Below are 10,555 nucleotides of genomic sequence, written 5' to 3'. Positions count from 1 at the left end.
GCATTTGAAAGGGTAAATTGCTTGTAGCTGATTTTAATCATGATCATTAATGGATTGATAAACTATCAATCATTGAGCAATCCACCAATGAGACCGAGGCAGAGAAAGTCAGAGAGAGAGAGAGAGAGAGAAAAGGAAAGAAACAGAAACATTTGTGTAAAAATAAAACCTTGACATTTTAATTTCATTTCACATTTCAAGGTCAGGTATGGCCCATGTATGCGAGGGCAGTGTAGTTTCCAGAGGCACTTTCCAGAGGTTTTACAGCACAAATAACATGGCACCTGTCAGTACCTAACAACCAACAGAAAATGTCTACACATCTAACAGAACACATAGCATTTGGCATATCTGAAAGTGAAAACAAAAGGTCTTCTTCAGTTGTCAGAGCTATCACAGGGAGCCTCTGCTCATCACAAAGTGCTCTAACGTCTGTGAACCAATCTATTTAATATACATGATATTTACATTTGGCTAATATGATGCTTGGAGCAGACTGAAATACAAAATGCATTGTGTGATTATGTTGACATCCAAAAATAAACAAACATGCATGAAAACTGTAGATGGATTAGAAAGGCAACACAGCTGTCACACAGCCTTGAGCCCAATGAATTCTCACAAGAAACTGTTGTTTATCCCATGTTACTGGCTTAAATTAGATCTAGGTTTGACTCTTACTTAAATACTATAGTACAGTACCCATCTCCTTCAATGGCCTGATGACTGTAACATTCATGAACTCAGTGTAATTACACAAAACTTTTTTTTTTTAAGGCATTTTACATTTAATGTAAGCGAGTGTGTGTGCGTGTGTACGAGAGTTTTGTTTACTCCTCCAAGTCCGTAAAGGTCACAAAAAACATGTTCATGAATATTTCACAACATTCTAACGTTAGAGCTATCCCAGACAACAGAAGTAAATAAAACAAATACATTACAAACTTTCTGAGGTGCACCACCACATGTGTTCTCTGTGTGTGTTAGCGTGCAGTCTAAATGGCTTCTTGCTTGGTGATTGTGGGTTGAGGGATAGAGCTGGGTTGCTTGGGCACTGTTGCTATGACACCCTGAGCCATTTTGTAGTGTTCAGAGCCAGATGTTGCCGGGGGTGAGGGTATTGGAGTTTCCGGAGTGGCTGCTTGAAAGAACCAAGAGACATCAGATATAACCACAGCAGTGAACACCACTCAAAGGCATATGCACACTATTAGTATTAGGGCCTTAGATTCCCTCGCTGCTTTTAAATCACATCTCAAAACTCACCTGTTTATCTCTGCCTTCACCTAAGGTCTTGGCTTTTGTGTGTTTTAGATTGCGTTGTTTAAATTGTTCTGTCTTAAATTGCTCTGTTTTTAATTATTCTAATTTTATTTATTATTTATTGCAATTTTATATTATCCTATTTTTCTGTCTGACCTTAGCACTTCTATTACTTCCTTTTATTATTGTGATTGATTGTTTAACCATGTAAAGCACCTTGAGACTTCTTTGTATTTTAAAGTGTGCCATACAAATAAAATCCATTATCATTATTAGTATTACCTGGACAAATAAATACTCTGTTTTTTTTTTGCACGTGGGACAACAACCACAGGGCAGAAAGAACCTCTTGGCGAGTGTGAAATAAAGACCTCTTATGAAATTTCTGAAGGCATTAGAAAGGTTAAGAAAGAATAACAGTAGCTTTCATTGACCACGTAAGCCTGATTATGCATTGGGAAGTCCATTCCTGGATTATTCCCGCAGGCTGTTTGTCCTCTCTGCTACCTGACTACTGGCCCACACTCACCGGGTTGGAGAGAGGCTTAGTCAGCGTCACTGCGAGAGCACGTTTGCGCAGCAGGCTTTTCTCTACCCTGAAGTACACTTTCTCTAATGTTACACAGAGTTTCCATAACGTTACTGATTGATTCACTGACCTGACTGAGACTTGTGTTGCAATATGTCTTAATTTCTCTTACATTACCAAATTATTTTGTGATTCATTGGTAGTTCCTCTAAACACTGCATTTTTTATTTTTCAGTATCATAGCAAGTTTGCCCAACATCACTGACAGATACTAAGTGAGTCAGAAAACACGAAGAACACTCACAGATCTGGCCATTGTGAATTGGAGTTGCCATGTTACTGGTGACGATGACATTGTTGCTGAGGTGCTCCTGGACCAGATGTGGGTGCAGAGAGTGGGGGGTGTGTAGAGCTTCATTCGCAGAGCCTGGAGGGAAAGCACAGGAGGACAATATACTAACGGCAACAAAAAGGTATGTTTGTGTGGACTAGTTTCTAGTTTCAAAACCTTTCCATAGGCATTATATTTTTTTAAAGAGCCCTTCAGTACATAATTAAACTTTTGTTTTAACTCTCATGGTAACTGAATGAGTCCAAATTAAACAGAAACCTACCACATGCAGTACATAGACTACAAGAACTGAAATCATAATAGTAATTAAGCCACAGGGAGACCGTTCATATTCTCACCTCCCAGCAGCATCTCCTGCAGCAGGTTGTCGATCTTGGCCATGCCGAAGAGCTTTACAAACTGGATCTGTTCGATCATCTGCCAGGTGATGCTCTGGAGGGTGGGCAACAAAAGCAGCAGTTCGCCAAAACGCCCTCTGGAGTCGTACTGCCGGTCGTTGATGTAGTCCTCCAGGCTAACCTGCACCTGATAGCGCATGCGTTTGATCTTCCCGGGGTCACTGAGACCCTTTGCATCTGTAGATTTGAAGTGAGTGGAGGTTAGACAGGTGAGAAGACTGCAAACAGGACAAAGAGACAGACAGAGACGAGCACTCGATGAGGAGTAAGATAACACTACTATGACAACTATATGACATATATTTTACTGACAGAATTTGGCAAATAAAATCCAATGTAAACTGAGCTATTTAGTACTTGATAAAGAATGAGACCAGTAAGCAGATAGTGAAAATGGTGAGGTTAAACTGGGAAATGAGGGGAGAAGGTAACCAGAGGGATTGTGAGACAGCCAGTTAGTAAATAACAAGCATGTGAGACCGCTACCAGGTAACACAGATCAGACATTGGCAGTGAGAAGGATGTCCATACCTGGATCGAAGAATACAATGGCTTTGAGGCAGGCGTATTCGTTATCATCTATCTGGAGTTCCTGGAAGGGCAGCACCAGCTCATCCAGAATTCTCACAGCCACACGACTCACTTCCAACTCTGGACAATTACGTGGGATTATGTGATCATTTCCTGTTAAAAGCACAGAGAGACCACTGAATACAGGCATTTCTGGTCTGTAATCAAACAGGTAGGTGATTGATCAGCAGAGAGGCTGTCCCTGAGCATGTACAGTATACAACAGAAGTCCACTCCTGTGCAATATCACTTGAATATCAAATGAATCCAATTATCACCTGAGAGTAAGTGCATTACTTGAAGTTGAACAGTAGGGTGTTTGCTCTTAAATTAAAAATATTTATGGTTTAGATTTACTATATTAAAAATACAGCCCCACAGTAGGAACATTTCATTACTGAGATTCAAATATTTAATTTTTTCAATACTTCGTGTCCATTTTTGAAGACTCAATTCTTCTTAGCATGGAGGACACCAGTATTGCACAATTATCTGGAGAGCTGTTCTTCAGAGACATTTTTCTTCAGCTGCTCTTTTCTGAAGGGGTTGTGTTGCTCTACCTTTGTCTTTAAAATACCAAAAAAGGTGTTTTCAAGGTGGATTCAAGTCAGGCGACATACTTGACCAGTTTTAAAAAAAAACTTTTTTCTAATTCAGAAACTCTTGTGTGCTTTGGATCGTTATCATTATTTCTCTTCCGCCAAGCTTCTAGAGCCTGGTAGTGAACTTGTCAGCCAGTATTTTGGTATATCCACAGGTATGCATAGTGCCATATAAAAATGTCATCTCCCCAACACCTTTTGCACTCATGCAGCCCCACATTATCACACTCCCACCTCTGTGTTTCAATGCCAGGACTGTGGGAGTCCACTCCAAGTTCAAGACAAACATGCTGGACCCTATCTGAGATGAACATATACTGTATATGTCTTGGAAGATCTTGGAAGATCTATATCTCAGAAGAGCAAGCAAGGTTTTCTGAGTGATCACAGGTTTTCTAACTAGTGTGTCAGTGATCACAGGTGTATTCACTTTAGTTGCATTGAGTTTCTACTATAAGGCCTGCATTTTCAATATAGTCTTCCTAAAGTATTTGTTTTTGATTGTCAAAGAGAGGAAATACTCTACTTGTCAACTTAGAAATAATGCAATTGTTGAGAGGTGATACAATTTTGAATCATTTGACATTTAAATGCTATGGAGAGTTCTCACTACTGCATATTTAAGATAGGATGATGAGTAATGGTGACATATGGTACCTGCCAAATCATATAATGTGTTAAGCCATGAGACCGATACATAGAGAAGGGCGACTTACCTAATAGGAGCAAGTCTTTGTATAGCATCGAGCGCTTAGCTACTCCTAGCAGTAGATGCTCCCCAGCATGAGCTCGCAAAAGGGCCACCTGCAAAACACACATACACACCCGCCATTTAGCACAGTTACCACAGACACCTACAGTCACATTTCATCGTATTGCAGTTACAGCCCCTGAGTGAAATAATAAATGATTGCAAACGTTGTGCATTGACTACAACTTTCATCTGTTGTTTTTTAAAGGATTCCAGTGATGTCCCTGTTAGTTTTAGCATTAGCTGGTGGCTAACTTATTTAGGCTGCTTGTGAATACCTTTTCAATTATGTTATATGTATGAATGCATATGTAAATCATTGTATGTGTTTCGAACTAGGATCTTGAAACACACGGATGCACACACACACATAAACACACACAGTTGTACACACACAAATATCATTTGCACACCTGGGTTTAGGGTTTAGGGGTCTCTTGTCATTTTCATTGTGTTTTGTAAATTCCCACAGCCTCTGTGAGGTCAACCCTGAGTATCTCAACGTGAGATCTCTGTTTATATGTGAGTGTATAATAGTGCACTCCAGAAAGTCTGCAAGAGAAAGTGTGTGTGTGTGTGTGTGTGTGTGTGTGTGTGTGTGTGTGTGTGTGTGTGTGTGTGTGTGTGTGTGTGTGTGTGTGTGTGTGTGTGTGTGTGTGTGTGTGTGTGTGTGTGTGTGTGTGTGTGTGTAGACCCATTTACTCAACATCCACAAATGAGTGACCAGATAGAGGAGATGGCAGTGTTAATGATTGTGTGTGTGTGTATGTGTCTTACTGGGTTAAAACCTCTCTGACCAGCTCATCACATCCGGACCACGAGCACCAACACATTAACCTCACTTACTTAGTCATCACCATCCCAAACCAACACATAGGCACATGTGGCCACATACACATACTCTCAGGAAGGGCTGGAGAAAATGGGCTTGAGCTTAAACATTGACATCAAGCTTTATACATACAAAAGACAGGAAACATCACCATCAATTCATGAAAAAGGAAGCATTTTGAACTGTGTTGAACTGTGAAGAGCTGACCAACGTGTCTGTATGGTGTATTGAATACCTATGACCTGAGCTAGCTACAATTTGGTTATAATACATATAATTTGTCAGTCTGTGCACAGATGTGTCAATGGGTAGTAGTGGCATGTGTGTGTGTGTGTGTGTGTGTGTGTGTGTGTATGCGTGCATGCGTGCGTAAGTGCATGTGTGTGTGTGTGTGTGTGTGTGTGTGTCTGTGTGTGTGTGTGTGTGTGCGCGTAGGTGCATGTGTGTGAGGGAACACACCTGGTCGTCCAGTGGCAGGTCGCAGAAGGAGGGGATGTATTTGGCCCACTCCACCAGCACCAGTAGCTGCTGCTTCATGGACTCACACACATCTGTGATCGCTGCAATTTTCTTTGTCCGGATGTCTCCATTTAGAATTGGCCCCGGTGATGATATCTGCATGAATTTTAACACCTTCATGTAACAGAAGCACTCAATTTTCAATTTGGTATACTCATGGTTGTAGATGAATGATTCCTGCTCTTTAACAGACACAGTACAGATAGGCTCTTATCTTCCAGGAAATGAAGTGTGCACTATTAGTATTAAGTGCAAAAAGTAGTATTTAACCTATACACCTGACCACAGAAAGACAAGTCTGTCCGTGAAGGGAACAGCAGTAGATATCTAAGTAGATATCTAAGTAGATATCTGAGGATATCTTTGATATCTTAACATCTCTACGGTGGCAGAGCTTAGTTGTCTGACTGGAGGGAGCAGTACCTGTCTGGAGAGGACATCTGCCTGGATGAGAGCATTGATGGATGGTAAGCTGTTGTCCTCATAACTGGACCTTCTTGTGCTGATTCTGTCTCTTTCATTCTGTACAGCTATAAGAGCAGAAATAGGAGTTAGGGGACAAAAGCTTGACCAAGGGATCTCATTTGATTGTGAAATGAAAAGCTACACCACCTACATAACCAAAAAAACGCATGACGACACAGAGCTGTATGCACACGAGCGCACACGCACACACACACACACGCACACACATACACACACACACACACACACACACACACACACACACACACACACACATGTATCTGCACAAACATGCCCACGGGTTGGCTCATCAGTGACGCATGCATTGTGAAAAAAAACACATTATAAACTGCAACAAATAAATGCGTTTTAATGTCCGTTAATGAGTACTTCAGCTGTAATCATCTGTAATTGCACTTCTAGTAATTCTCTGTGTGCCATTCTGGGTGTGTTGTGTGTCAGTGTGTGAGTTGCAGCGGGTGAGAGAAGCTTTCAGGGACTGAGGGGAGCTGGAACTCCTGAGCGGCAGAGGAACTCAAGGTTGAGCTGTTTATCAGCGCTGCTTATGATGCCTGTGATATGTTTGCTCAGCAGATCCGCGGCGAGACTTCAGCAAAGCTTCGGTGAACATTAACATGAAGCCCTCTGTGAGCTCTGGGGTCTTGCAACACACTCTACTTCACTGGTACACTGATGAACCAACTTGTGGGCTTGTTTGTGCAGATACACACTCGCGTGCATGTGTGTTTGTGTGTGTGTGTGTGTGTGCCAAATGTGCGTACAGCTCTGTGTATGTCTGTTACACCAGTCTGACTTTCCCTGTCAATGGTCTCTCCCTCTCCGAAGTGTGTGTCATCAGTGTAGATGTGTGTGCATGTTGCTCAGCATCAGTCAGTACCTTCTTTTTTCATGCCAGCCCTGAAGCACTTCTTCAGCCTGCAGTATCTGCACTGATTCCTCTTGTCCTTGTCCACTATGCACTGTCTGCTGAACCTGAAAATCAAACATGGAGAGAAATTACAGGTGGGCTCATCTCACATTGTCTCATGTCAAGACTCATCCAAGGAGACAGATGTGTGGGGGAATGTGCAGTGATATTTGACTCTCTGTTGTAGGACGTGTGTGTGTTCTCATGTCAAGTAAGAAAATGTTTGCTTTTCTCTAATGTCTTTCAACACCATATATATCTTCTCAGTGAGTCTGTCATTAGCCAATGTTGGCCACACTGAAATCCTCTTGTAATCCATTTTAAGTGAGTATGATATTAATCTCTGATTAATGACATGAAATCTCTGGCACACAGTTTCAATGGGCCGTAAGTGTGCTAGGCAGGCTGTGCTTCCCACACATGAAAAACATATAGTGTAGTGGAAAGAGGTTTGCAGGTATGGGGTTCAGGAGACAGGTCTCACCTGCAGGAGTACATGTGGTTCTTGCGGACGCTGCGTCTGAAGAAGCCCTTGCAGCCGTCACAGCTAGAGGCTCCGTAGTGTTTCCCCGTCGCCCGGTCCCCACAGATGGCACACAGTGAGCCAGCGCCCAGGTGTGTGGCAGTATTCATGTTGGCACTCTCGGCTGGGGAGGAATCTGCAATGACAAATGGCAATCATCATTTTGGGTGCAAGATGACAAGAGACGAACAGAAGAAATTCTGATACTTCAAAACACATGAGGCTCATACAATTGCTGGGTTGCTTCTGAGGCCAGTATGGATGGAGTCAAAGATTCTCTTATAATGCTTTTTAAAGTGCATCGTGAGTATGTGCTATTGTGATATTTCTAGTATGCTGTGTTGCTCTCTTACATGTGATGTTCTGGTATGTTCTAGTCTCCTGTTCTACCATGCGTACTTGACTTAGTGTACTCAACAAACGTGTTTCTTATTTCTTATTTCTTATGTCTGATCTCATTGGGAGTGTTAATTCTGTGCTGAAAGTTACATGAACTGCTGAACTGAAAGTGATCTGAACATGACTAAATCAGGCTCCTGGAGCTGTACATTCAGCTGCATTCAGCCAGTCACAAAGGCACAAAGGCATTTGTTGCATTTGACTCAGAGGGAGCAGAGATAGTGCTAAAATGTGTGTGGTCACTTCACTTTGAATTCCCTTTGTTAAAAGAGTCTGCAAAATATAAAGATCAATTCAATCAATAAGATCTTTCAATTAGAGACATTTACGTCCACCTCCTAAGAATAAATTCCAAACCCAGTCCATTTCTACTGTGCTGAATGGAGTTGTTATTTTTGAGAGACAGATATATAGATGTGGTGTCATTTGTGAAGGAGTGGCAGTAGAGGAAAGGTGAGATTAATCAATCTTTTGAAATGTTACTTTTCAGAGGCAAGATTCAATTGCAAGATCAATAGGTTTTACAAGCCCTTCGTGTTAATGTTTGGCCTCAAAGACAGTAATTGCTCTCTAATCCAGAGGCACTTCTGACAAATAGAGCAAATAACATTTACTGAACAAATCACGGCCATCCTTACATGGGACCCATTTGAAAAGGAAAGGAAAGAGGTGGTTGCTCGCATAAAATTACTAGAAATCTCTACATTTTAAACCAGAACTAACATAATATTATCAATTCGATACCTGCACATTAAGAGTCTGACCTGTTAGACTAAAAAATAAATTTGAATCTGGGAAAACGTCTGGGAAGCTTTGAAAACACTTGAAAAAAGTTACTAATAAGTACAAATGATGTACTCTGGTTTTAAATACTCCTCTCAATACATGCATTGGATTTCAGAAAGCATGATTAATCATTGTAAATCATTCAAAACTCTTCAAGAGGGATGTGTGAATTGTGAATCGTTAGCACCATTTTGTTGGCTGCTGTATGCAGTGATTGCATTAAAATCGAAAGCAACTGAGCTGATTAAACAGAGTGATCCTGACACAAGCATGAACAAATACCCAACAGCCCAAACTAACAGGAGAGCATGACTCCATGTATAACAAACCTTTTCTCTATGGTGCTCTGACAAATCTGAAATCTGACTGATTACAAGTGAATGAAGCAGCCTGCTAGGCCCATCAGGCTGGGGAAGGATGCCTGTCAGGCAGCACTGCAGATGGCAGCAAGAACCAGAAGCTCATGGAGACAGGGAGATTAATAGAGTCACCCCACACGCATTGACATGGGAGAGTAAGAAGCAAACCATTTCCATGACTTCTCCCCTGGATCCATGTCACTGTCAAACACATCAAGGAAACCCAACCCAGCTATCTTATCATTGCTTTTACAACCCCAGTGAGAACGTTCAGAAATGAAAGACAAATGGGATTTCTCTACGCAAAAAACCCCCACTTCACTCAAACGAAAGAACACCTGAGCCACAACAGAAAGCGTGCTGGGACATGTCACTCACATCCATAAGCGCGCTGTTTTAACAAGCATCCATTCCCCCTACAAAGATTCTGTCAAACAGCTGATCGAATGCCGCAATATGTCACAAAAATGGCAAATGAGTAGATGCTCCTAGCACCACAGACATCCCATCTCTCCCAAACCTCAGCAAAAGCACACCTCCCTTCAGATGCCAGGCTGAACTTAGACATTTATACAACACTAACTAACTAACTAACTAATTAACTAACTAGGCATCATTATAGGGCCCTGTGACTCGTCCCTATGAGTTTGGTCATGTAACGGTCAGCATGGTCCCAAAGTTCGTGGCCCCCACAGAAGGTGTTGGACTCACCTGTGCCCATGGTGAGCACCTGCATGTTCTCAAACTCCAGCGTGGTGTATGCAGGGTCCAGGGCCTCACTGTAGTCTGCCATGTCCATGTCTGCCAGTTCGTGGGACGAGCGCATTCTCAGGCAGCGCAGTGCAGTGGCCCAGAGTAGTCTCACAGCACAGCCAAGGACCCCCCCACCCCTAGGCCCTGGCCCCGCCCCCACTGCAAGGTAGACACTCCTGAGGGAGGGGAGGTGTGTGTGTGTGTGTGTGTGTGTGTGTGTGTGATGGACAGCTAGGAGATGTGGAGGGTGAACAGTAGTGGTGGTGGTGTGTCAGTGTGTGTGTGTGTTTGTGTGTGTGTTTGTGTGTGTGTGTGTGTGTGTGTCTGTGTGTGTGTGAGCTGTGATGAGTTAAAAATCAACTAGGACTCCTCAGATTCTCAGTCACTGGCCACTTAGAGATAACACAACTGAGATTTCTCTCGTTCTTTTAGTCTATCTCTCTTTCTCTCCACGTCTTTTTTTCTTATTTCTTCATCAGTCTTTCTTCATGTACTTTTATCTCTCTGTTACCTTATTTGCCTCTGT

General features: G+C 42.2%; 1 protein-coding gene across 2 annotated transcripts; it reads right to left on the bottom strand.

Annotated features, from left to right (window-relative positions):
• Positions 1-157: 157 nt before the first annotated feature.
• Positions 158-10,161, bottom strand: hnf4a (hepatocyte nuclear factor 4, alpha). Of its 2 annotated transcripts, none has more exons than XM_031566024.2 (10): positions 9,988-10,161; positions 7,694-7,868; positions 7,180-7,274; positions 6,240-6,346; positions 5,757-5,912; positions 4,431-4,518; positions 3,074-3,226; positions 2,483-2,719; positions 2,097-2,219; positions 158-1,141 (listed from the first exon to the last, which is right to left on the bottom strand). In XM_031566024.2, the coding sequence occupies exons 1-10, from the start codon at positions 10,100-10,102 to the stop codon at positions 996-998; spliced, it is 1,395 nt and encodes a 464-aa protein (XP_031421884.1). In that variant the 5' UTR covers positions 10,103-10,161; the 3' UTR covers positions 158-995. The 2 variants fall into 2 exon arrangements, with proteins under 2 accessions (XP_031421884.1, XP_012690446.1); XM_012834992.3 differs by having other exon boundaries at positions 158-1,138; positions 9,988-10,159.
• Between the last annotated feature and the right edge of the window lie 394 nt (positions 10,162-10,555).

Source organism: Clupea harengus, chromosome 4 (assembly GCF_900700415.2).
Source record: "Clupea harengus chromosome 4, Ch_v2.0.2, whole genome shotgun sequence".
Lineage (NCBI taxonomy): Eukaryota > Metazoa > Chordata > Actinopteri > Clupeiformes > Clupeidae > Clupea > Clupea harengus.
This window is presented reverse-complemented; position numbering and strand designations above follow the sequence as displayed.

Bases quoted from the DNA above. Each gene is read 5' to 3' on its own strand.
- hnf4a (XM_031566024.2), bottom strand. From the start codon at position 10,102: ATGCGCTCGTCCCACGAACTGGCAGACATGGACATGGCAGACTACAGT. The intron at 3,227-4,430 runs GTAAGTCGCCCT...TGCTTTTAACAG, and splicing joins CAAAGACTTGCTCCTATTAG to GAAATGATCACATAATCCCA. The intron at 2,220-2,482 runs GTGAGAATATGA...CTTTCCCTCCAG, and splicing joins GCAGGAGATGCTGCTGGGAG to GCTCTGCGAATGAAGCTCTA.